The 27,617-nt window shown below is 33.0% G+C and overlaps 2 protein-coding genes across 2 annotated transcripts in view; one reads left to right on the top strand and one right to left on the bottom strand.

Annotated features, from left to right (window-relative positions):
* LOC129944290 (uncharacterized) overlaps nt 1–4,528 on the top strand; it is a 38,500-nt gene extending 33,972 nt beyond the window's left edge. Inside the window, 3 exon segments of the mRNA XM_056053636.1 lie at nt 38–200; nt 4,196–4,285; nt 4,388–4,528. Of these exon segments, the coding sequence (XP_055909611.1) occupies nt 38–200; nt 4,196–4,285; nt 4,388–4,474 (340 nt within the window). The 3' untranslated portion in view covers nt 4,475–4,528.
* LOC129945239 (uncharacterized) lies at nt 4,287–27,140 on the bottom strand. The gene is made up of 29 exons (XM_056054900.1): nt 26,779–27,140; nt 26,513–26,704; nt 25,721–25,915; nt 25,493–25,656; nt 25,295–25,417; nt 25,000–25,154; nt 22,426–22,588; nt 22,287–22,376; nt 22,139–22,224; nt 21,833–21,879; nt 21,716–21,772; nt 21,420–21,611; nt 21,076–21,273; nt 16,586–16,746; nt 16,378–16,500; nt 15,998–16,152; nt 15,768–15,930; nt 15,602–15,691; nt 15,357–15,411; nt 11,476–11,546; nt 10,187–10,448; nt 9,921–10,112; nt 9,611–9,808; nt 5,773–5,933; nt 5,456–5,578; nt 5,128–5,282; nt 4,890–5,052; nt 4,691–4,777; nt 4,287–4,588 (listed from the first exon to the last, which is right to left on the bottom strand). The coding sequence occupies exons 1-29, from the start codon at nt 26,987–26,989 to the stop codon at nt 4,493–4,495; spliced, it is 4,128 nt and encodes a 1,375-aa protein (XP_055910875.1). The 5' UTR covers nt 26,990–27,140; the 3' UTR covers nt 4,287–4,492.
* Between the last annotated feature and the right edge of the window lie 477 nt (nt 27,141–27,617).

Below are 27,617 nucleotides of genomic sequence, written 5' to 3'. Positions count from 1 at the left end.
AAGAAAAATAATTAATTGTTGTTTGGTTAATTTACAGACCTAGTCATTCGTTAATACGCAGCATATATTTTTGGTATTCCTTGATTTATTTAATTGGACGAATGGTGGTTGTGTCGATGACAGCTGCATTAATTAATGATGAGGCGAAGAAACCAATTGCAGTTTTACAATTAGTTCCAGCCACAGTTTATCGATCGGAGGTGAGTATTTTATTTATTGAACATTTTATTTAAAATAACGAATGTTTGATCTTTCGTAAGAAATGGTTGTATTGAAGTATGTAGCCTTTTATTTTTCATGGCAACAAAAAATGACAAACAGCAAGTGGAACCAACCTTAATCAATACAGAGGTCCACTCCTTTAAGTAGATTCGTAAATCCGTGAAGCATTTTTTGACAGCAAATACTTTTTAATTCCATGGTAGTTAATGGTTAGGGCCAGATATAGCTTTCATTGAAATCAATCTGACGGTAGCTGGTCCTTAACATTTCGTCACATGAAACTTTCCATTTCCATATTTATTTCAGCAAGAACAGTAACACACGAACAAACTGACATTTCAGAGAATTAAAATAGCTTGGAAAATTGTGCTCATCAGTCAGATGACATTTTTTAGTTTTATTGGGTTCACTGAATAGCAATTAAGACTAAACGTCAAAATATTAAAGACTACAAAAACAGAGATTAATTTTTTTCCAAAACATGTAGTTGGAACATTTTGAAATGTCATGTCAGGTATAATATAGTTTTTGAGTGGCATCGATTTAAAAATAATAAAATGCACGACTGGGTCGCACGAACTTGCTCCTGAATGCAAAGAGTCTGTTTAAAGTACCTATATAAGATTTAAAAATATACATGTTCAATAAGTTTGCGTCAAAGATATAAATGCCATTTGACTTGTCAAAAAAACTCATCCTAGGACATTTCATCCTGGAAATGAAAAACACTTATAAGCATACTTAACGAAAACAATTGTTTGTGTATTCAACTAGTTCGTTCAAAGCTTTTTCCTTTGGATAGCTTTATTTCAATTTCATATAAGAAGAACCAGGATGGAAAGTAAATTATCTGAAGATAAGAAAGAGGCAGAACATGTATGTTTAAATTGTAAAGGGATCGCCGAATGGTTGTGTAGTTAGGTAGGTGTCTAAAACGAATAAAGAATAGTTGATTGGTGTGCTCAGCTTTATGCAGACATGTTTATAATGATAATGAAGGAATTTTATTGGTAGGTAGAATAGAAAAGAAAATATGTATACTCGTCCTGGGCCGTAGTAAGTATTTCTTCTTTTATATAGTCGAATGGAAGTAAAATATGTGTGAAACAAACTTATTCGTAAAAAATATTATTTTAAAATCATATATACAAAGGCACCAAGATAATACTTCTTGATAGACACTTTAAAATAGATTGTTGATTAAATATATCGTATTCGTTAATCCGACACAGTGACGCTACACGGACGGCCATCGTTCGTATTTACAATAGTTATAGTAATAAAAATACATAAATATGCACCAAATGCATTAAATTGGATAAAAAATAGGAATGTAATTACTATTTTGTCAAAATAATGCACTCTTTCGGGCTCACGCACAGCTAAAATAATTTTAAAAAAAGAGGCTGGGATGCGACCCACACTGATAACCTCCCATCCCGTCTGCCAATTTGTCTTGCTTAAAAGTTTGTCTTTATGTTCTCGTATCAATCTTTACCAAATATGCGTACTATTTTTTGTAAATTTTATTTTTTATTAAAAAATGGACTGTTGGATTTTTATATAAAAACTACTGAATATCGAAAACAATATTTTCTGTGAAATTAAATAAGTTTGAAGCCAATATTTTTAATTTTTGAAAAGCTATTTGGGTCGAAAGTAAATTTTTACCAAGTTTTAGTATTGTTTTTTCTTAGAGTTTTATTTTTTGTAAAAAAAACTGTCAATTCCATTTTTTTCAAAATTTTATCGAATGTTGAAAACAATAATTCTTATAAGATAAAATTAGTTTGAAGCCACTATTTTAAATTTTTGAAAAGATATTTGAGTCGAAAATCAATTTTTACCAACTTTTGCTAATTTTTTTTTTTAGGTTTTTATTTAAAAAAAAACTGTCAATTCGATTTTTTTCAAACTTTGTCCTAACGTTGAAAACAGTATTTCTTATAAGTAAAATTTAGTGAGAAGCTATTATCTCAAATTTTTGAAAAGATATTCGAGTCGGAAATCAATTTTAACAAACGTTTGTTAATTTTTTTTGGTTTTTAATTTTTCGTAAAAAACCTGTCTATTCGATTTTTTTTCAAAATTTTACTGAATGTTGACAACAATATTTTTTGAAAGATAAAAGTAAACGAAAGCCAATATCTCAAAGTTTTGAAAAGATATTTGAGTTGAAAATCAATTTTTAACAACTTTTATTAATTTTTTATTAATTTATTGTTTTTATTTTTTGTAAAAAAAAACTGTCTATTCGATTTTTCTCAAAATTTGTCCGAATGTTGAAAACAATAATTCTTATAAGATAAAATTAGCTGGAAGCCATAATCTCGAAGTTTTGAAAAGATATTTGAGTTGAAAACCAATTTTTACTTACTTTTTTTAATTTTTGTTTAGGTTTTTAGTTTTTTGTAGAAAAACTGTTAGTTCGATTTTTCTCAAAATTTAACTGAATGTTGACAAAAATATTTTTTAAAAGATAAAAGTAGTTTCAAGCCAATATCTCCAAGTTTTGAAATGATATTTGAATCGAAAATCATTTTTTACCAACTTTTGTTAATTTTTTTTCGGTTTTTAATTTGTTGTAAAAAAACTGTCAATTCGATTTTTTTCAAACTTTAACTGAATGTTGACAACAAGATTTTTTGAAAGATAAAAGTAAATTAAAGCCAATATCTCAAAGTTTTGAAAAGATATTTGAGTCGAAAATCAATTTTTACCAACTTTTAAACATTTTTTCTTAGGTTTTTTATTTTTTGTAAAAAAACTGTCAATTCGATTTTTCTCAACATTTTTTGAAATGTTAAAAACAATATTTTTTATAAGATAAAATAAGATTGAAGCCTAAATTTTAAGTTTTTGAAAAGATATTTGAATCGATATTCAATTTTTACCAACTTTGAGTAATGTTTTCTTTAGATTTTTATCAGATGTCAGATGTCAAAAACATTATTTTTCGTTGAACAAAATTGTTTTGGAGATGAAATCATATTTTAGTCGTAAAATTTTGGAGGTAAAAATTTTTTTGATTTATAAAAAAACCGCTAAATGGATTTTTTTTTAAATATACTTCTTTGATATAACGTTACAATATATTATATAAAACTTAATTCAAGTCTCTAGCGTTTTAGGTTCGTAGTATATTTACTGTTAACCAAAATGTTCACCTTTTTTTCAAACTGTTATGGTAAAAAAACCACCCACGCAATTTTCTTGAGAGCCCTTTCTGCATCTTTTTGCCTTATTATCTGTATAACAAAATTTATTTGAAGTTGTTATCTCTTCTGGTTCTTGAGCTATGGACGACGAAAAAAACGTCGCGAACGTACGGACGTACGGACGTACGGACGTACGGACATACGGACGTACGGACGTACGGACGTACAAACTTACGTACACACGCACGCACAGACATCTTTCTAAAAATCTTTTATTTCGACTCTAGGGACCTTGAAACGTCGAGAAATGTCAAAATTTTCAATTTGACAAATCGGACCCATTACAATAACTTCCTATGGGAAGTTAATAAACTAGTTCAAAATTGTGATTTTCAAATAATTCCAATTGGACGGCAAGTTTAACATTTCGTCATTATTTCAGTTTTTTTTTCAAATTTCTTGTTAGAAACTTTTACATACATACTTTAACTTGAAGTAGTCTCTTGGCAGATGATTTTCAGCTATAATATAAATGAAGTAGTGGCTTAAGTGCTCATATGTGTTCATTTTGATCATTGTTGAAAGCAGTCTAAGGTTAACTACATATTTAGAAACATTTGACAGGTTTTTAGAACTGCAAAAAGTTAACAGTCCATAAGAAAAATATCAAAATTTCGAAATAATTCTTGTTACATTAATAAACAACCAGCCATTTAATCTTTATATCAGATCAAACCTCTTTAAATATGATATAATGTATGATTTTTTGATTCGTGATATTATTTAATTGTAATGATTGATTTTATTTCTGACAGTCCAAGCGCTTTATGGATCAACTATCTTCTAATACTGTTGCCTTAAGTGGAATGCAATTTTTTCACATTACCAAAAAATTCATGCTTAGTGTAAGTTTAAAAACAAATTTACAATTTTATTTTTATTTCTTTCAAAAACATCAAAATGCAAATAACTCAATATTATTATTTTTACGTTACTTTTTATAATAGATCACTGGCACCATCATTACATACGAACTTGTTCTAATCCAACTTCAACGTGATCCCATAGTAGAAGAAGATATTTGTATTGGCTAAAGATCATCCTCCACAAGTTCACACCTTCCTAACAATGCAAAAATTCACTCGATCCACAACATCTGTAACTTGATCGAAAAATACTAGTTCATATGTTAACACTGTTCCCGCCATCTGCAAAGAAGTAAAAATTAAAAGTTTATTTGCATATTCACAAAAAAAAACACTTTTGAATTTCAATTCCATTTTTAATTAAAAAACATTTGAAGAACTTACAGCCAACATCATTTTTCTTGTGATAAAGAAGAAACCTTTGCCAGAAATCGAACAGAAATCCGAAGCAATTTCATAAAATCTCTCCAACTGTTTTGATGTAGGTAAAGGAAAAATATGGAGAGAAAAATCATAAAGGAAATTATTCAAAGGAAAAACTTTGTAACAATAAATCAAATGTCAGTAACAGCCATCATCTCACCTCAACTCCCCAAAATTCAATTGGTATTTCATAAAATGCAGAAAGCGTATCATTGGAAGCATCGTTTATGGATGCTTCTGAAAGCATTGTTATAAAAATCCTCGTCAACACAAAGCCCAGCGAGTAAAAGAAATGAATGGTAGTTATTAAGTTTCCTTTGGATCTTTTTGTTTTTGTTGGAAATAAAATTAGAGGGGTTTAATCAATCGCATTGTAATCGTTTTTTTTTAAAACTTACTGAAAACTTTGAAAAATAGTAAAACAAATGTAGAACAAATTACTTGCACTCGACAACAATACCAATTCTGATAATTTTTCATCGACGGCTTGAAGCAGATCCAACAACGATATAAAATCCATTCGAGCACGTAACCAAAATTCATCAGTCATCGGCTGAAACGAGCTCAAATTTAATCATGCGAAATTACACAAGTTTTGCAATGCACGCAATCAAAAAAAAAAAAGAGAAAAAGAAAATGAAATAATATTATTAAATCAGTGTCCAATGTGCGGCTACGGATAAGAGGTACTTTTGCTTTTGACATCATGATTGTGATTTTCCTTACCGAAGACTTAAAACGTTGTATTCTCTTGTTGACCTGTCCGAATCGTACAGCAAGACTACTCGTGACAAGCATCAGGAAAATGTCAATAAAATTCCATGCGAAAAGCATACAAATTGTAAGCCACTTAAAATCGGACACAAATGGAAAATTAACCAATAAATCTTTAATTACAAATTGATAATGTATATCTTTGTGTGATGTGTCCTTAAAATGGAATGCATAATATTGAATTTTAAGGACAATGGTAATATGAGTCTGAATATCTACGGATGTCGGATGAAGTGTGTATGTGTATAGGACACTTGATATTTAATTACCTCTAAAGCTGGAATCATCCAAATATTAAATTTAATCACGGAAAAGAGATGCAATCGTTCACGGGTATAAAGATTCTCCCAAAAGTTGACAGTAAAGTTGCAATGATGAATTTGGTAATTATTATTGTAAAGGGAACTCCATATGTGTATGCATTGTTCAACTGAAAAAAAAAGAAACATTTTAAGCCTTTTTAAGTTTTTTTAACCTAACCTAATGTCATCCCTATGAATGTTTCCATTTTTTATCTGTTCAGACACAGAATGCAGAAACAATTTAGGCCAATGGAAACAATTTCAAGAACATTTTCAGATCTCTGAATATAAGTGTCAAAGAACTGTCAAACTTAAAATTGAAGCCTTGAGGTAACTTACACATACCAATTATTACAAACATTCTTTTTTCAATTACTTCTTCATCTCAATCGTCTATTATAATATAAAATGCAGTTATGTATATAAGTCCAACAAAAAATGGCAATGAATCCTATAGAAACACAATAGCTTTCAAAATTTGTAATGCACAACAAAAAGTTGAAACTAAGTTTCCAGCAACTTTTTGTTTGAAATAACAATGCTCTGAGAATGCATTAGCATTCTCTCCCTCACTAATTTAGTTTAAAAAACAAACGAAATTTTTCCTCTTGTGAAAGTGATTCTTTAGAAAACTAAAAGAAAACATCAATCAAATATTTAGCAAATAATTTGTTTTGTGTGAAAGCAATTTTTCAATGCAGCTGTAAGCAATTCCACACGCGTACTCTTTTTCAAATCGTAATTGATTCAGTTGGACAATGAATATTTAAACTGCAACTACCACATACTACGTCAAAAAAAAGGTACTGGAGTGAACTTCAAGTTCGATGTAATCTTCATCCTTAGGAACCCGTTCTCACATTTAATTATATAATCGGGCTTTTGATTTCCCACGATTTTTGGACCAAGTTAATAATTATTCCTTTGTAATTTTGATTGAATTTCCTTCCGTGGCTTCATTTTGACACTAGTGTGGTGAATAAAATATAGAGTAGACTTAAGGTTACTGCGATTTGACGTTTATTAAAACAATGAGACTTATTAACTTCCCATAGGAAGTTATTGTAATGGGTCCGATTTGTCAAATTGAAAATTTTGACATTTCTCGACGTTTCAAGGTCCCTAGATTCGAAATAAAAGATTTTTAGAAAGATGTCTGTGCGTGCGTGTGTACGTACGTTCGTACGTCCGTACGTCCGTACGTCCGTACGTCTGTACGTCCGTACGTCCGTACGTTCGCGACGTTTTTTTCGTCGTCCATAGCTCAAGAACCAGAAGAGATATCGACTTCAAATAAATTTTGTTATACAGATAATAAGGCAGAAAGATGCAGAAAGGGCTCTCAAGAAAATTGCGTGGGTGGTTTTTTTACCATAGCAGTTTAAAAAAAAGGTGAAAATTTTGATTAATCCTTAATATCTTACGAACCAAAAACGCTAGAGACTTGAATTAAATTTTATATAATAGACTGTAACGTGATCTCAAAGAAATATATTTTTTGAAAAAAATCAATATAACGGTTTTTTTTCTAAATCAAAAAAACTGAAAAAAAAATGTGTCACCTCCTAAATTTAACGACTAACATAAGATTTCATCTCCAAAACAATTTTGAGCAACGGAGAATAATGTTTTAAAAATCTGATAAAATTTTGAGAAAAATCGAATTGACAGTTTTTTTTATAAAAAATAAAAATCTAAAAACAACATTACTCAAAGTTCGTAAAAATTAAATATCGATTCAAATATCTTTTCAAAAACTTGAAATTTAGGCATCAAACTTATTTTATCTTATAAGAAATATTGTTTTCAACATTCAGTAAAATTTTGAGAAAAATCGAATTGATAGTTTTTTTACAAAAAAATAAAAACCTAAAAAAAAAATTAATAAAAGTTGGTAAAAATAGATTTTCGACTCAAATATCTTTTCAAAAATTGTAGATATTGGCTTTTTTTACTTTTATCTTTCAAAAATATTGTTGTTAACATTTAGTAAAATTTTGAAAAAAATCGAATTGATAGTTTTTGTACAAAAAATTAAATACCTAAAAAAAAATTTAACAAAAGTTGGTAAAAATTGATTTTCGACTTAAATATCTTTTCAAATCTATAAAATATTGGCTTCAAACTAATTTTATCTTATAGAAAATATTGTTTTCAACATTCGGTAGAATTTTGAAGAAAATCGAATTGACGATTTTTTTTACAAAAAATAAAACTGTAAAAAAAACAATACTAAAACTTGGTAAACATTTACTTTCGACTCAAATAGCTTTTCAAAAATTCAAAATATTGGGTTCAAACTTATTTTATTTTACAGAAAATATTGTTTTCAATATTCACTGATTTTTATATAAAAACAGGCCGTTTTTTCATAAAAAATAAAATCTATAAAAAAAAAGTACGCAAATTTGGTAAAATCGATACTAGTACATATAGACAAACTTTTAAACAAGACAAATCGACAGACTGGATGGGAAGTTATCAGTGTGGGTCGCATCCCAGCCTCTTTTTTTTTTGGGAATTTGTGTTGAATTTTTTGTAAAGCAATTCCACACGCTGTACTTTTTCCAAATCGTAATTGATGCAGTTGAACAATGCATATTTAAATATTTAAATTGTTACCAACACATACCACGTCAAAAAAAAGGTTCTGGAGCGAACTTCAAGTCCGATGTAATCTTCATCCATAGGAATCCTTTATCACATTTCATTTTATAATCGAGCTTTTGATTTACCATAATTTCTGGACCAAGTTAAATTATTGCGTTATTAATGATGGTTGAATTTCCTATCGTGGTTTCATTTTGACACTTGTGTGGTGAATAAAATATAGAGCAGACTTAAGGTGACTATGGTTTGACGTTCAAATTCGATTTAATTCTTCATATTTAGGAACCCGTTTTCACATTTTATTTTATAATATAGCTTTTGATTTCCCACGATTTCTGCACAAAGTTAATAATTATTCCGTTGTAATGTTGATTGAATTTCTTTCCGTGGCTTCAATTTGACACTAGTGTGGGAAATAAAATATAGAGCAGACTTAAAGTGACTACGGTTTGACGTTTATTAAAACAGTCAGACTTTTTTTGGAATTTTTGTTGAAGTCTTTGTAAATAATTTATTAAATCTGCAGAAATGAAAAACATAATAATTTATTTCAAATTTTTGATAACTATGTATAACTAGAATTCATATTTAAAAATAAAAATTGTATACATGTTTGAATGTATAAATAATTAATAATTATCAACAAAGAAAAACGATATATTTTCAAGGAATATAAGCCATAGCAGTGTTTTGATAATCTATTTCAACAGAATTTACATTTGATCTCATAATTTTAAAATTGTATCGCAATTCACACATGGTCTTTAAATGTTCCTTCTTTTTTGGAATAAGGACAGAGTACTGTCACTTTTTCAAAACTGCCAAACTCTTAAACTGTCACAGAATCACTCTTTAAAGAAGTCTTTAAACAATTTCTGTTGAATTTAAACCTTAAGGTATCCACCACACTTTTTAAAAATTAAACTTTTATAGTTCTTGGTTTCAACTTTGACGTTTCAAATTGTAAAAAATAAACTTCAGTATTCATCAATTTTCCTGAAAGTAGTTAAAACTTTTTTAAACTATAAACATTTTAAAAAAATATATTATACTTCTCGATGGGAAAACAAAAAGTAACCTATCTTACAAGTTTTTGACATTTTATAAAACAATTAAAAACCTTAACACATAGGTAACCCTTTTCAATTTAAAACATACAAAAATAAAAAAACAAAGTCAAAACACAATAACTTACCCAATACTCCAAGCAGTAAAATAATTCCATTTCTCCTCAAACCTAGACCATACATTTTCGATTCTAATGTCTCATAGGACTTGTCCATAAATACCATTTCGGTATTGGTGTATTGCCTTATCAACTCTGGCCATTTTTGTGCTATACGAAGAAATGCTATAAAACCTAACAAAGCTGTCAAACTGAATGAAACTTGACCTTTTTGAAATTAAAAAAAGAAAAGAAAAAAAGAAAACATAGGTGAAAATTTTTGCAAGAGTCCTAACTCATGCTTGTTTTTTTTTTTTTTTTTTTTTGTTTGTTACCACACCTACTGTGTACATTTTGAGTCCTCTCAGGATAACAATGTACAACGATAGACTTAAATCAAGTGTTAGGAAGGCGATTAAAACAAATGCCACAATCACTCCAATTTGAATCCAACTAAAGTGTACCTTTGTCAGATCCTTTTCAAGAACTCCTTTCACCGGAAGTACACCCATAAACTGTGCAATCAGGAGAACTATATTAAGAACGATGATAATAAAACAATTATTTTTATTGCCTTAAGGCAGAAAGTTGATATGCAGAACTTACATGGCCCGATAATATGATGAAAAGTCTTCTTGAAATCACTTTCCGAATACGATGGCGGACCTCGATGATGTTTGCCGTCAGGTGTCTTTGGGCGTTGAAGAAATTTCGTCTTCATATTGTGAAACCTTGATGGATATAAAACCGACCTTTCATCACAGTGGAAAATCAAAATGACAAAATATCCTAACCTGCAGCCCCATCCGTCGTTCGTCGCGTCGCACCAAACCAAACTAAATTGCATGCTACTTATTTCCACAATTTTCTTTTTTTTTTGTTTTGTTGGTGTCAATTTATATATTTTCCTAACAGGTGTGTGGGTTTGTTTTAATAATCACAATTCTAATTGCCGTGTAGCATGCATGCTCAAAAGCTCATGTCAACTTGGTAAACATTAACTAACCTAGCCTAACAATAATAAGTACCTCTGGGTAGGCAATAAGGCATGTAGGATGTGGGTGTATGTTAAAATGGAAATGCCATCAGGTTGTGGTTAATTTATTTCCACATTCATAAACATTTAAATGGGTTTATGTTAAACAGATATTAATTAATAATGATAAATTGTCTGGCGCCCGGGTAAGACCTTCTGTATGGTGAATGTATAAGTATACTTTGTATTGGTTAGCTGCGATATTGCAGCAGAGTGGCAGATAATTTTGAAAATGATGCGGTACAATGATTCTAACACACAACAGGCTTCCAAATATCTTATTTCCCAGAATACAAGGAAGTATAACCCTTGTTAATCCTTTCAACAAAAACACTCTGTATGTAGATATAAATTTTTCGTAATTAGGAGTATCAACCTCCGAAACCCATTCCTTTATATTATTATATTGGTTATGCCGATAAAAAGATGTGAATTCTAACCACAAATATTTTGTATAAGATAAAAAAGGTTGGAGGCCATAATCTCAATCGAAAAGATATTTAAGTCGAAATTAAATTTTTAGCAACTTTTAGTAATGTTTTTATTTTTATAAAATAAAACTGCCAATTTGTTTTCTCAAAATTTTACCAGATTTTGAAAACGTTTTTCTTTCGGAAGTTTTTTTGTTTGGGAATAACACAAAACGCAAGCCTGTTTTATGGTTTTACCATCCTTTCTTTTTTCTATAAAATGTTTCTTTGAAGCAATGGGTTGTGGGGAAAGAAGGTCCAATAATCCTCCAGCAGCATTCTCTCTAAATTTTCGAATTTGCATTACACTTTTTGTTGGTTTTTTGTAAACTAAATAAGCATTTACAACTTCCATTCCCAGCAAAAATTTAATGGCAACTTTCCTGTACCACTTTTGACTTCTTCTCAGTGTCGTAGCATGTGAAGCCGATTTGATCCGATAGATCAATGCCCGAATTGCCTTTTTTATATATTTAATAATAGCTAAAGGCTTTTCACGATTATCCTGGTGTCGGTTTATTCTAATGCCTCTACTGGTAGATGGAATATTAGGGTCAGGAATCGATTGGTCAGATATGGCAGCCATAACAGAAGCATGTTTTGTCGATATCATTCATAACCTCTTTTGGGCAGAATTTTTCGTTCGCTCGAAGTGTCCCAACTACATTTGTTTTTTGGTCAAGCATGGAGCGTGCCAGTTCGTAGCTCGTATACAAATTGTCAACAAATAGAGTGCGACCTTCTGCTTTCAATAAAGAACTTAGTGCTTCACAAACATTTTTGGCAAACCAACTTCTCGAACACCTGTTGAACTATTGCCGGAGTAAATTTTAGAAGACCAAGTGAATCCTTCTGTCGACCATCGTTTCAATAACTTAACACCATAAGGATGAGCTTTGTTTGGTATATATTGTCTGAAAACTAGCCTGCCTCTCCAAGGAATTACCGTTTCATCAATGACCATATTTTTTCCGGGTATAAGCACCCTTTAAAACTTCGTCTGCAGCATGTCCAGAAGAGGTTTTAGTTTTCCATTTCTATCTCCTGAAGTTCAAAAGAAGTTGGAAACGATTTCTGGACATTGTTTTAGCAGGAATTTCATAATTGTAAAGATTTTTCTTCGACCAATAGTCTTCCTTCATTCATAGTAAAAGCCCGAGGAATTTTCTTATTTCTGTGGCGTTTGTGGGAACCCATTTCTTTTTTCTTGATGCACGAGTTATTGGAACGCGATTAATTTGCTGGTCTGCATACCTATTTGTTTCCAAATATAAGTTGTATAACCTCCTCATCAATAAAAAGGTAAAAGGCTTCAAGACAGCTTATAGTTGAAGGAACATCAATTATTACGAGTAAACCGGATTTTCCAGTGAAAGTAAAGTTTTTTTGGCGGGAAGAAAACTCCATTCAGCGTACGTTGTCACTTGTATAAATCAGGGTTGGTGTTTTCTCGTTTTTTTTTCAAGCATTTATTCCTCATCGCTTTCTAGAATTTCCGCATCAACCGCTTTAAAATCTTCATGTTTCGAGTCGGTATCTGAGTTAGGAACATCATTTGGTAGCCAATTATCATCAAAGTCCAAATTGTCGTCACTTTCTTCCATTTCTGGCACCTCATTTTCATTCAAATTTTGTCTTTCCATTTCAAATGTTTATTTTTTAGAAACCTATAGCTTCACGAACTTGCGCAATCCCTTATGTAACACTTGCTAAACACACAGGAGATAATACGAACAACACGAAGAAACTGCTATGTACGTTTTTGTGCGACGTGCCTCCAACGAGTATAATTTATTTTATGGGGCCACGTCGTACAAAAACGTGCAATACACAAAAACCGTTAAAATTTCACAGTTATGAGGACAAAAAAGTAGGAATTAGTTAGAAACTTCTTTTTACGTACTAAGATACAGAATACAATATAAAATTTAATTCAAGTCTCTAGCGTTATTCGTTCGTGAGATATTTATAAACTATGCTATTGCAAAAAAACCACCACGGTTTATATTTCTATGATTTCTGAAAATTTTCTCAGATAGATGTCTAAGCAGAAGAATGAAATATAAACACAATTCACAATTCATTCTTACCTTTTAATGAATTTGCATGTCTTTTCATCCATTTTGAATTTTTCGATAGAGTGTTCTTGAAAAATTAAATCATATTTTATACAGAGAAAATTAGAATTTCGCACAAAAAGTTTTGTTTATATTTCTGAGAATCCGAAAATTCTTGAGATCTTAGAATCATCACTTACTGACTTAAGATGGCGACCTGAGTCACGGTCTTTCTCTACTTCACCGTCCCTCGGGATTGGATTCGAAGACCTTCCGAGCTGGAGCGTTGATGTCCATTCGCTCTACATGACCTAGCCATCTAAGCAATTGGACTTTTATTCTGTCGCTGTACGTTATATATTCTCATCCATTCTCCATCTATGCATACAGAGAAAATCACGTGAAGAATTTTTCTCTCGAAGCATCCTAAGACGCCTTCATCTTTCTTTTACAGGGTCCAAGCCTCAGCGCCATGAATGAGAACAGAGATGATGAGTGTCTTATAGATGGCGATTTTAGATGCTCGAGAGAGGACTTTACTCTTCAATTGCCTTCTAAGTCCAAAGAAGCAGCGATTTGCAAGAGTTATTCTTTGTTTGATTTCAGCGCTGGTGTCGTTGTCTGTATTAATAGCGGTGCCTAGGTAGACAAAGTCCTTAACTACCTCAAACTTATAGCTGTCCATGGTGACGTTTTGTCCAAGACATCGTTGTTCAATGTAATTTTTTGATGCCCTCATTGACCACTAAACCCAACTTCTTCGCTTCCATCGCAATGCTCAAAAACGCTCCACTGACATCACGCTTTGATCTTTCAACTATGTCAATATGATCCGCGTATCCAAGCTATTGGATAGACCTTTGGAAGATTGTGCCTCTAGTGTTGACGGTTTAGTTTTTCACAATTCTTTCCAGAACGACGTTGAAGAAGTCGCATGACAGTGCATCACCTTGTCTATAACCTTTTTTGACATAAAATGCATCGGTGAGATCTTTTCCGACCTTGATAGAGCAACTTGATAAAGCAATAAAGAGATGGTGGGTATCGACTTGAAGCTGCTCGGGTTTTTTTCCAAGATCTACCGTAGTGTGAATATTTGGTCGATAGTGGACTTTCCTGGTCTGAGGCCACAATGATAAGGATCTATCAGGTTGTTGACAAACGGCTTCAGATGTTCACATAATTCGGCAGAAGGGATCTTATATGCAATGTTAAGAAGACTGATGCCTCTGTAGTTGGCGCAATTTAGAAGGTCTCCTTTTTTATGTATCGGGCAAACTATGCTCATCGGGCATGCTTTCTTCCAACCATGTTTTGCAGATGAGTTGGTGCATGCTCCCTACCAAGTCATCCCCTGCTGCTTTAAATAGTTTGGCAGCCGTCAGCTCCAGCAGCTTTGTTTGACTTCAGTTTAGATATAGCTATCTTCACTTCGTCTAAGTCGGGTCGTCGGAATTGTTCATCTGCGTCACCTAGGTTGAGTTATTCTATCTCCCTTACAGCGGAATTTTGTCTGTCATCGCCGTTATATAATATGGAGAGTGGTCTTTCCATATTCTCAACATAGACTGCAATTCTACTACGATTTTCTCCTGATCATGTTTACAGGCTTCGGTTCGTGGCTGCTACAATTGGGGAGTTTTTTTTACCTTTTGGTAAAATTTACGAACCTCATTCCTGTTGTGACATCCCTCTATCTCCTCGATCGCTCGCTTTTCATGCTCTCTTTGTTTCCATCTAAGAAGCCGGTGTTCTTCTCTCCTCTTCTGCTCGTAGATAACGCAATAATCCAACCATATAAATAATTGACTGACTTGTCCTTAGGTCTTGGGTTTGATTCCTGCCTAGGCTATCAAAAGTTTTTTTTCGCGGGTACTGCCTCTTGCGAGGAATTGACAAATTCTCCAAGATTAATTCTTGTCATGAAAAGTGCTTTCTCAAATTAACCATTCGGCTTAGTTCTGTAGGTCCCCTCCAAAGAAGAAATTTTCAGCACTCTTTGGAAAACCTTACATATTATAGAAGTTCAATTTTTAAGTCAAATGTTGTTTTTCAGATTCATGCAAACTTCTTTTATTTTAACCTGAAGCCAATAATTAATTCAAACAAGAGGAAATTCTTGATCATATTTATTTATTTAAAAATGATAAATTTGTTATATTTCAGGGACACCAAACGAAGTCAGAAACAGGCTATGGTTGAATTTTTTTCACTTTCCTGTATCACATCAGTCACGACAAGTTCATATGTCACAATTGTTGCAGCCATCTAGATATAAGAGAATCAATCTGAGATATTGTTTCTATCAACTATCAATTAGAAGTTAATAAATATCAAAGTTTAGCATTTCAAACAACGACACAAAATTCATTAACTATTAATTGATTTCATACAGTAAAATAGAGATGTAAAATAATAATGATTAGTTTTAAAAAATATGCATATAACGACTTCTTACAGCAAATATAAGTTTCCTGGTCAAAAAGAAAAATCCACATCCAGAAAAAGCTGTTATATCGAATAGCAACTGTTCAAAAAACAGCTGTAGCTATTAATTTTGTTTGTAATAGAAAAATATTATTTTAAAATGATTGTTTATCTAAGAAAAAACATAAATGATGTACTTCTTTTCCCCAAGACGATGAAGGAATATTTTTAAGTGTTTCTAAAATTTTCTTTGAACCATCATCGATAGCAGCTGCAGCAAAAAGTTTAAATAATGTTCGACCAATAACAAACAATAAAGAATACCAAAAGAAGAGCTTTGATATTAAATTGCCACTTTTTCTAAAACAATAAAAAGAGAATAACATTAAAACATTACAATATTCAAATCAAATAATATAATCATTACGTGAAGCTGTTAAATAATTGTAGACAAATAAAATACATGCTATAGGCACAAGAAACTAAAATTAAATTTTCGATACGTGAATTGAGAATTCGTATAAGTTTTTTAACAGCAAGAAAATCATTCCGCACTTTTTTCCAAAATATTTCTGGTAATGGCTGAAATAATTGGATATTTATTTTTTAAGTCGGTCAAAAGTGATTATTATGAATAAAAGTTTCTTCAGAATTTTTTTCCCATTATTGATAAAGTTTCAAAATTCCAAGCTCTAATTTAGCCTTTTAAAATTTAAATCTTTTTTGAAAATTGTATTTTTCAATTTTCTCAATTTCGAACATGAAAAAAATTCAGAGAGAAATCTTATTCACTTAACATTTCTATACCTTTTCAAAAACCAGGTTTATTCTCCTGTTGATTTGGTCTAGTCGAACAGCAACTCCAATACTTATACTCATTATAAAAATATCAGTGAAAGCTAGAACAAAGGCCATTGAGAAGTTTGTCCACTAAAATAAATCTCCAATGAAATAAGCTAATTTGTTATGATTTAAAATAAATCAAAAAATATTAAATGGAATAAAAGAAATTTACCTCTAAAATTGGCAGCATCCACAATTGTAAGTTGAAAATTGAATTCAACTGTTTTGTTTCATTTCGAAATATAACTTCCCAAAAGGTAATATTTAAATCACACATTTTTATCTGCTTTTTACTGGTGTTAAATGCATTCGCCAGAAACATTGAATGTTCAACTGTAAGAAATATATTGAATGTTAAAAGAAAACACATGTTACCAATGTTTAAAAACAAGTACCAGTAAAATTCCTTGATACTTGAAATATTTAATTAACAATACAATTCCTGTGTAATTTTGTTTCTAATTACTTTGATTCCTAATAGATTTTTATCAAAAGGTATAAGTTACACATGATGGAGTTGAAAGCGCTTGAGGAATTGAATTTATTTCCAAGTAAAAGAGAAGTTAAAAATTCATTTTAATCTTCAAGTACTCTCAAATCCCTTTGTACCTTAATTACTTTTATTAAATTTAAAATCAGTTTGACGTACTTGAGTAATTTAAATGAACAAATTCACGTCCCGGTGCTGGTACTGATCATTTGCAAGTACAAGTATAAAGGAATTATTTTAAAACTAGAAAAAAAAATCAAGTACTATGTGATTTAAGTTAGGATTCAACTAAGTACCAGTATACATACTTCAGTATTTTATAGGCCTTGTTAAAAGTTAAGACCGGGTGTTGTCGAACAAAAAATCAAATACTTAAAATAATGTTCAAATGGTAGACATGTGCATTCAAGAGGACACAAGCGTCCACAGGTTTTTCTCAAAACCCACCTCTGTCTATCAACTCCTACTCTCACCTCTCCGCGTTGAACATGGAATGCCTAGTACCTCAACTGAAGATTGGGTTCCAACCCCAGTGGAAAGTTGTTGGGGACAGCAAACGAGAGAGGGGGGAGGGGTGTTTCCACTAAGGCATCTCTCCTTATCCAGGCGGCAGCGGATGAATTCTCGAGATAAAATCAACGGTGGCGTCTACAGTTCCGGTAAGGTTGAACTACTTAGTGAACACCTTTAAGGGCTTCTTTGACATATTCGGAGCCCAGGCCTGTAAGGAGTGGTTTATCCGGCTCCCCTTCCTTGGAGTTATACCAAGGATCTGGCCCTCCAGGTTAGGGGTTGTGCCATCGGAGTGACTTCCTGGCCACGTAAAAAATACCTTTAGTTGCGAAGCACCAACAAGCCTCGGATACGGACCTATTCACTTGACAACCCACGCAAACGAAATAAGGACACCGAACTTCGGATCTGTACGTGGAATGTTAGGTCCCTTAAAAGACCACGTGCAGCCGAACAATTAGCTGAGGCCCTAAGGCCTAAAAGAATACGATGTATGCTACAGCGACTGCTACCGAGAACAAATACAGTGTCTATTTGGGTGTGGATTTGTTGTTGGAACTAGACTCAGGTAAAAAGTCTTGAGTTTCAACAGTGTGAGCGAGCGCATCACGACAATCCGCATAAAGGCTAAATTCGCCAACATAAGCCTAATATGACCCAACAGAAAGATGAAGACACCAAAGACATATTCTTCGAGCTCTTGAACAAGACTTATGAGCAGTGCCCTGGCTATGACATTAAAACTATCTTAGGAGATTTTAACGCCAAGCTAGGAAGAGAAGACAGTGACTCAATCGGGAGATACAGCCTGCAGGACACCACCTCCGACAACGGACTCAGGCTGATCAATTTCGCTGCGGGGCGAGACGTTCTGGTAACACAGCCAGCAAGTGCATGCAGCGAAATAAGAGACATACAAAACGGCGCTGCACAGAACAACCGCAGCTGCTCGAGAGCTCTACGAGCAGAAGAGAAGAGAGGAACACCGGCTTCTTAGATGAAAAAAAAAGAGATCACGAGAAGCGCGCGATCGAGGAGATAGGAGGATGTCACAGCAGGAATAAGGATCGTAAATTTTACCAAAAGGTAAACAAAAATTCCCAAGGGTACCACCCACGAACCCAAGCCTGTAAAGACGACCACGGAAACATCGTAGTAGAACCGCAGTCCATGTTGAAAATATGGAAAGGCCACCTCTCCAAATTATATAACGGCGATGAAGAACCGAATTCCGCTGTAAGGGAGGTAGAACCACTCAACTTAGACGACGCAGATCAACAATTTCGGCCACCCGATCTCGACGAAGTGAAGATAGCTTTATCTAAACTGAAGTCAAACAAAGCAACTGGAGCTGACGGCTGCCAAACTATTTAAAGCAGCAGGCAATGACTTGGTAGAGAGCGAGAAAATATGGTCGGAAGGAAGCATGCCCGATGAGTGGAATCTCAGCATAGTTGGCCCGATACATAAAAAGGAGACCCTCTAAATTGCGCCAACTACAGAGGCATCAGTCTCCTTAACATTGCATATAAGAACCTTCTACCATATTATGTGAACGTCTGAAGCCGTTCGTAAACAACCTGATAGGTCCTTATCAGTATGGCTTCAGACCAGGAAAGTCATCTATTTACCAAATATTCACACTACGGCAGATCTTGAAAAAAAACCCAGGAGCTTCAAATCGATACCTTCCATCTCTTTATCGATTTTAAAGCCGCATCCATATGGAAGAGGTCTACGGAGCAATTGTCTAGTTTTGGCATCCCTGTAAAACTCATCCGTTTGTGAATTTGATGCCAAAAAAGGTTTAAGACAAGGGGAAAAGAAAAAAAGGAACGAATTGTGCAAAACTCGATTAACCGTCAACACTAGAGGCACAATCTTCCATAGGTTCATCCAATTACTCGGATACGCAGATGATATTGACATAATTGGAAGATCAAAGCGTGATGTCAGTGAAGCGTTTTTGAGCATTGCGACGGAAGCGAAGAAGATGGGTTTGGTGGTTAATGAGGACAAGACCAAGTATATGCTGTCATCAAAAAAGGACATTGAACAACGACGCCTTGGACAAAACGTCACCATGGACAGCTATAACTTTGATGTAGTTAAGGACTTTGTCTACCTAGGCACCGCTATGAACACAGACAACGACACCACCACTGAAATCAAACGAAGAATAACTCTTGCAAATCCCTGCTTCTTTGGACTTAGAAGTCAATTGAGAAGTAAAGTCCTCTCTCCAGCATCTAAGATCGCCATCTATAAGACACTCATCATCCCGGTTCTCATTTATGGCGCTGAGGCCTGGATCGTGTCAAAGAAAGATGAGACCGTCTTAGGATGCTTCGAGAGAAAAATTCTTCGTGCAATTTTTGGTCCCGTACGCATAGATGGAGAATGGAGGAGATGATATAACGACGAACTGTACGGGCTGTACAGCGATATGACCTTGTTAGCAGAATTAAAGTCCAACGGTTTAGATGGCTAGGTCAAGTAGAGCGGATGGATATCAACGCTCCAGCCCTGAAGGTCTTCGAATCCAATCCCGAGGGACGGTGCAGTAGAGGAAGACCGCGACTCAAATGGCGCACCCAGGTGGGAGAGGACCTCAACCAACTTGGCGTGCGAAACTGGAGACAGCTAGCTAGGGACCGAGCTGGCTGGAGACGCATGTTGGTTGAAGTCCAGGTCCACCCGGACTGTAGCGCCACCTTAAGTAAGTAAGTAAGTACTTAAAGTAAACTTTTTTTCTTTAGATATACTCATTGATTTTTCGATTTTTTTTCGGATATTCTTTTAAGTCTTACTCAAGAATCAACAAACCCAATAAACTCGGAACTTAACCTTCATAGAGTGTAGGTATAGGATAGAAGACATGTTGAAACACCGCAATAGTGTTTTGGTTAAGTTTGACAAATGATTATAAAAATTATAAAAATCCAGTCCCTCAGCAGTTCTAGATTGTTACTATAAGACTGGTAATTGTTAAATTATTGGCTATGGATTTTTCTTTTGACAATTAGAAAAATCACTGATTAAACTTCCTCAGAATTTTAATTCCAAAGCAAAATATTGTCAATTTTTTTTCCGAAATGAAAAACTAAATCGAATGAATAAATATACTTCCCCGGGTTTTGGGTCATTAAAGTATTTAGGTCAAAAAACACACAAATCAGTTTCGATTTCGTTTCAGCTTAAAAATTTTAAACCCTCATCTTTATTTATACAAACATTCAAATATATTTATAAAGAAAAAAACTTCATTTATAAATAATTTAAATGTCAATTCGTGCCAAACTACATAATACTTCTTTCATAGTTCGTTAAATTGTTCAAGGGTTCTTGAGCAACACTTAAGGCTTAAAGGTACAATGTGAAAATAGCCTACCAAACCATGACCCGTTTTAAATGGGATGAAGATGATGAGGAAAAGGATATAACGATGAAGATAAAATGTTTAAATTGTGCTTTTCATTCCAATATTTTCTACTCCAATTTTTTTTTCTCATATTCCCAAAAAGTTAACCAACAAACAACCCTCTTGAACACGAAATTGTGTCCTTCAAAGGGTGACCATTTTTTATGATGGCAGTATGAGTGTTTAAAAATAATTTAATTTTTTTGTTTTTAATTATTATTATTGCTCTTGAACTTACGAAATGTATTCAAAAGCAAAATTCCACTTAGAAGCTTAATTGTAAGATTCATGTTAAATGTTCCACAAAGTCGGTATGGATGATAAAAGAAGATTTCTTCGGTTCGATGCCAAAGTTGGATGATTTGTGGCCATTTGGTTGCAAGGCGCCACAGCAACAATTGTTCAAGATAACAAACGCAAAAGAAAGCCAAAGTACCTGAAATATAAGTTAATGAGGTGAAAGAACTTTATTGTTTATAGAGTAGAGGTGCAGGTAACCCTATGGCAAAAACTTTTTCCTTATCAAAAAATTATACATACATACTTTACATAGATACTGTCCTGAGTTTATTTCAAACTTACCTATAGTGTAAAAGTTGACACCAACCTTAAGTACCATATAAATGACTGCTATAAATTCCAAACCATTTAGGAGGCAAAACATGGCTGCGATAAATGTTGGTATACTCAGCCATCGATAGTGAATTTGGTAGACATCCCGGCAGGTTATGTTGGAAACAGGAAAAACACCGAACATTTGAGAGAACCTAAATACTTTTTTTTTGGAATAGTGATGTAAGGGGGGAGGGGAAGAGGTTGCAAGAAAAGTTTATCTATAAACAATCGGTCCATATGAAGATATATATTTTTATATTTACGGTATCCAACGACATCATGAAAATGTGTTCCTTTTCTTTGTGATGATTTTCTAAGGACTTTGTTTTAAAAAAAATCACTTAAATAAATTCAGATTCTGCTTTAATAATTTAACTCACCAATTGAACTTGACATTTTTAACAATAAACTACAACCACAACTAAAATGTTATGTTTTCAATATGTCAATATTTTCGTGCTTAGCTTTTTGTAGCGGAATTTTGTTGTGGAATTAAAAATGCAAACAATATTATACTTGATGTTTATTTAAAATATGTTTATTAATCTTAATCACATATTTGCATGTTTCTATAATTTTAAATTTTTTGTTCTAAAGTTGTTGAAAAAAATTCTATTCGTATAAATAGTAACCTACTCAATGTCCTTCTGCATGCAATTTTGTGACAGGATGTAGAATTTTTTCACAGGCATAATTCAGGTAAACCTTTTGAGCGATTTGGTTCGTCAAATTGCAATAACACTAATTCATAGGTCACGATTGTCCCAGCCATCTTAAAAAAGTATTGTAGGTTGTTTTTTTTTTCTATTTATAATAAGTATTTGAAAAACTCACCCCAAAGAGAAGTCTTCTTGTAAGGTAGTAGAATTTTTTGCCCGATAAAGCAACTGTTTGGGTTGTCATTTGAAATATCAATCTTTCAACCTGATATTAAATATTGAATAGGATGTTTAACTATAAAACTATAACAGACCTCAATGCACCAATTTTTCCTTGAAACTTTTCGTAAAGATCCAACTGGAGCTTTGGATTCATCGTTAATTGAAGCAGCTGATAAAAAAACAAACGCTGTTCGACATATAAGGTAAAGCAGGGAATACCAAAAGTAAATGTAGTTTATGGGCCATCGTAATTTGCTTGAATTCGTGAAAATAAATAAAATTATAAAATCATGAAAAAATAATATTTATCTTCCTGGTAAATGAAAGAGTTTAAATTTGAGATTTGAGATTTAAGTGTGAGACTACCCTTAACCACATCGACCGAAATGTCCATATCAAACAATTGGCGTTTTTCTTTTTTAGTTCAGAGCAGAGCTCGAACTGTCAAAAAAATAATTGTGTTTCTTATTGAACTCTGATCGTTCAGAGCTTCAAAATCGTGTTTCTTTTTTAGTTCTGAACATGTTGAGATCGCTCTCTGTTAGCTCAGAATAAAATAGCTGAGTAAACGGAGTAAAATGCTGAACACAAACAATTTGATATTTGAAAGCCGGGAAATTAAAAAAAATCATTGTCAAAACAATAAAAATGGCGGCAGAGGCTGGTCAATTTAGTGCAGAAAGAAAGATAATTTAGAAAAAAAACTAATTGCATATATCATTTTTATAAATCAAATTTATTTCAGGCTTCAAATGGACCAACTCTTTGACTGTTTTTTTAATTAATTTTATTAAAGAAAATTTTGAACGCCTTCAAACAGACGACATTTCAAATCATGACAGTTTAGTGCTCAAGTTGTTTCATAATTAAATCCGAGAACTCTGAACATAATCTGCTCAGAACTCTACTCTACTCTACTCTACTCTGTTAGCTCAGACACTGCTCAGTGCTCAGCTCTAAACTGAAAAGGAAAAACGTCAAATGTTAACACCATTTTACTCTTTTAGGCGCCAGTTATAGCTGTCATTGAAATCGCTCCGGAAAAAAAATTTGAATCGATATTTGACGGTGTTTCCATTTGCTTATAAATGATAATTTTATACTGATCGATCGGAAATCGAACAGAGTTTTTATTGAGAATTTATTTTTCTCTAAAAACGTATTTTTCTATTTTTTTTCATTTTCCTGAACAGCTGATACTTTTATGTTCGAAAGTGAAACGAATCGTTCCACTGATTTGTGTTCCAATTTCACACAGTTCAAATGGCAGATTTCTGTCAGTAAAATTTGTTTGGTTGATTTCAATCAGGACATTTTTTTCAATGACAGAAATTTTCAATGATTGCAATAAACGACTTGTCAAAAAAAACTCCAATGTTTGTTTTCAATGATGAAAACCAATTATAACTATAACTGGCGCCTTAATCACTCTCATTTTGACGTTTTATAATAATGTATCGCTCTCACTTATTAAAAAAAAAGGAGAACACATGATGACATATGTCGTCAACAAAAAGGTAACATACCGGATGAAGTATCGAGTTATTGACAGCTGTTAGTTAGCCACCTTGAGTGATTAAACATCTCTTCTATGGGACTACATTAAAGTGCACAAACCTGGGTCATAATACGAACTCAGGCCTTATAAAGGGTGATTTTTTTGAGGTTAGGATTTTCATGCATTAGTATTTGACAGATCACGCGGGATTTCAGACATGGTGTCAAAGAGAAAGATGCTCAGTATGCTTTGACATTTCATCATGAATAGACTTACTAACGAGCAACGCTTGAAAATCATTGATTTTTATTATTAAAATCAGTGTTCGGTTCGAAATGTGTTTTTCGCGCTTTACGTCCGATTTATGGTCTACATAATCGAGGCTCATTTCTGGTTGAATGGCTACGTAAATGAGCAAAATTGCCGCATTTGGAGTGAAGAGCAACCAGAAGCCGTTCAAGAACTGCCCATGCATCCCGAAAAATGCACTGTTTGGTGTGGTTTGTATGCTGGTGGAATCATTGGACCGTATTTTTTCAAAGATGCTGTTGGACGCAACGTTATGGTGAATGGCGATCGCTATCGTTCAATGCTAACAAACTTTTTGTTGCCAAAAATGGAAGAACTGAACTTGGTTGACATGTGGTTTCAACAAGATGGCGCTACATGCCACACAGCTCGCAATTCTTTGGCCATTTTGAGGGAAAACTTCGGAGAACAATTCATCTCAAGGAATGGACCGGTAAGTTGGCCACCAAGATCATGCGATTTGACGCCTTTAGACTATTTTTTGTGGGGCTACGTCAAGTCTAAAGTCTACACAAATAATCCAGCAACTATTCCAGCTTTGGAAGACAACATTTCCGAAGAAATTTGGGCTATTCCGGCCGAAATGCTCGAAAAAGTTACCCAAAATTGGACTTTCCGAATGGACCACCTAAGACGCAGCCGCGGTCAACATTTAAATGAAATTATCTTCAAAAAGTAAATGTCATGGACCAATCTAACGTTTCAAATAAAGAATCGATGAGATTTTGCAAATTTTATGCGTTTTTTTTTAAAAAAAAAGTTCTCAAGCTCTTAAAAAATCACCGTTTATTAAACGACGTTAAAAGTGTGGTTCTTAAAAACAAATACAAACAATCTAGTTAAAAAACCATATACTCACTTGAAAATATTCAGCAACTGTGAACAAACAAAATACAAGTTATTCATGCATGACAACAGAATTATCCCTGACAAATTCTCATCAATATACTCCAGTAGTTCACAGAGCTTAACATAATGCTCACGAATTTCTGAATAAACATATTCCGGAACTTCCTTTGCATCGCAACAATACACATACAAAAAAGTTTATAAACCAACAAAAGATAAGATGAAATGAAAATATAGTATCAAATTAATCAAAAACTTTTCCTATTGCTTGTAATTAGTCGATATCAGAACGGACATAAACTCACCTCACCATCTAACCTCTTTATCCGAACAGTGATTTGCTCGAACCTATAAGCCATCCCTTGGCTGACCATCATAATGAATAGATCCATGTAGTTCCAGATGAATGTGAGAGCGGCATTAATTATCTGTTAAAGTTGAAGTTTGAAGTAGGGGTATGTTCAGAGAGAGAAGGAATTTTGGTGTCATTTTCAATTATTTACCAGTGTAATGACACCTATCACGGTATTATAGGGAACCATGATGAACACATAATCGTAGCTATTCGTAATGTAATGTCCAAATGATATTTGACGTGTCATATTGCAAATTCTCATTTGTTTATTGTAGCTGTAGATGTTTGATAAGTTGAAAAATATATGTTCCACTGTCAATATTATGTGTGTTGATTAATTTTAATTAGAATTAAGACATTAATTTGGTTAACTCACGTGCTGATAGAAGAATAATAAGAATTGCTGCAGTACGGATACGTTTTGCAAGATTTCTCTTCGACGTGAAGTAGGGTTTCTTTAGAAATGTCAACTCAACTTCAGCCCAATATTGAACTAGTTTTGACCAACGTGTTGACAATGAAAGAAAAAGTATATTCGCGCTCATACAGCAGAGAAAAAATACCAATCCAACTGCAACGAAAAACAGAATGCGATCAATAATCGGTCAAATAAAATGTATTAAATGGGTTACTTTCATCCGTTTTTACGTCAATCAATTCAAATCACATGATGTGATCACGGTATTAACATTGAAATTGTTGATATGTGTGATAGTTTGAAAAAAAAAACCCAACAAATACGTTTATTACTACGTTAAGTTTTTATTATTTAAATATAAGAAACAACAAATTAATTAAATGAAACACCTGATAGCATCTGTCATCTGTCATAATTGAAAACATGGCGGATCATGTTCCCCATTTATATGACAGCTGTCATCGCGAAATCAATAATTTCTGACATTCTACACAATGAAACTCATTTTGACTTCTTATTACTTATGTTTCACATATTTGCCTCTTTCAAACATCAAATGGGAACGAGAAACAATGATGAGACGTCAAAATGATTGACTACTAAAGAGTCAAATGTAAACACCACTTAAACACGCATTTGACGGAGATATAAAATAAAACAAAGCCCGTGATGTCAAACAAACCTCTAGCAACAATTTGCAACACGGTTTGGCTTACACAAAAAATACACTCTAAAGTTTCTTAGGCTTACCAATATTTTTAGCATCAATTCCAAGTCGAATTATTTTCCTCATCATTCCACATGCCAAAACTAATCCAGCAAAAATAAACAACAGCGTCCAGAAAAATTGTGGACTTTTCGTTGTAAATCTGAGATATTTTGGACTTGCATGCCTTACACCAATAACTGGCATTATAGAAAAACATTGAGCAAATACTAGAACTGCATATTTGAAAATGAAAAGAAAAATAAATTAAATAACTTAAAACTGTATCTTTTCAAATAATTCACTTAACTTGGTGCAACAGCACGATGAAATGTATCCGTTTTACTAAAGTCCATCGTAATTAGTTCCTGTTGTTGATCCTTTTTATCCACATCCAGGAAATTTGATTTCTTTGCCAGTATTTCATCTAATCTCTCGTTTCCGGATTTGTGGTCTTTTAAAATCTTTCGCAGCTTAACACGACTTAGCATTGTTCCTTGTATATGTATTGGCTCTTTCATTTCAAAAGTTATTTCTTTTTATTCTCGTCTAAGTGTGATAGTTGCTTGGACTCCTTTAAGTTATAGTTAGAAATTGTTGTTGTTGGTTTTAATTAAGTCCTTAAGTTTTCACACAATTTAACTTGCCAACATTAACCTTACCTACACGATTTTCTATTTACAACTAAAAGAGCAAATAGTTTAGCCTGAAGTCCTCCAGTGTATTGTGTAGGTGCGTATATAGTAATAGTCCTTTTTTGTTGTCCAGTTCTAAAGGATTTTCTCTTATACTCCGTCTATCTCTCTTTCCCTTGGTAAATCGCTAGATTAACAGAGCTAAATGGTATTTACCACAGGGTTATTAAATAAAATTGCATGTTATTGTTGTACCAACCTCCCCTATTCAATTCTTTTTTATTCGTTGACAGTTTACACGACACTCAAAAAAGGGGTTGAACGGGTTGGACATGGCTCTGATGGTTGCTGTATCAAGGAAGCAGGTGTCTCTTGCTATTTAATAGTTAAACAGTAGCATTCAAATACATTTTCCCACCCACTTTTTCGTTTAATAAAAATAACAAGAATTTATTTACAAGCTTTAGCGGTGGATAGCTTAGAAAAGGAATCTTAATATAGGGTGTTTACTAGA

The sequence above is a fragment of the Eupeodes corollae genome, chromosome 2, assembly GCF_945859685.1.
Source record: "Eupeodes corollae chromosome 2, idEupCoro1.1, whole genome shotgun sequence".
Lineage (NCBI taxonomy): Eukaryota > Metazoa > Arthropoda > Insecta > Diptera > Syrphidae > Eupeodes > Eupeodes corollae.
Note: the sequence above shows the minus strand (reverse complement) of the source record. Positions and strands in the feature narration are given on the sequence as shown.

What these genes read in the sequence shown, in the direction of transcription:
- LOC129945239 (XM_056054900.1), bottom strand. Translation starts at nt 26,989, where the DNA reads ATGAAAGAGCCAATACATATACAAGGAACAATGCTAAGTCGTGTTAAG. An exon ending in CCAGGAAACTTATATTTGCT is followed by an intron (nt 15,412 to 15,601) that starts GTAAGAAGTCGT and finishes TCTTATATCTAG; the next exon opens with ATGGCTGCAACAATTGTGAC. An exon ending in TTGAATTTTGGGGAGTTGAG is followed by an intron (nt 4,778 to 4,889) that starts GTGAGATGATGG and finishes ACATCAAAACAG; the next exon opens with TTGGAGAGATTTTATGAAAT.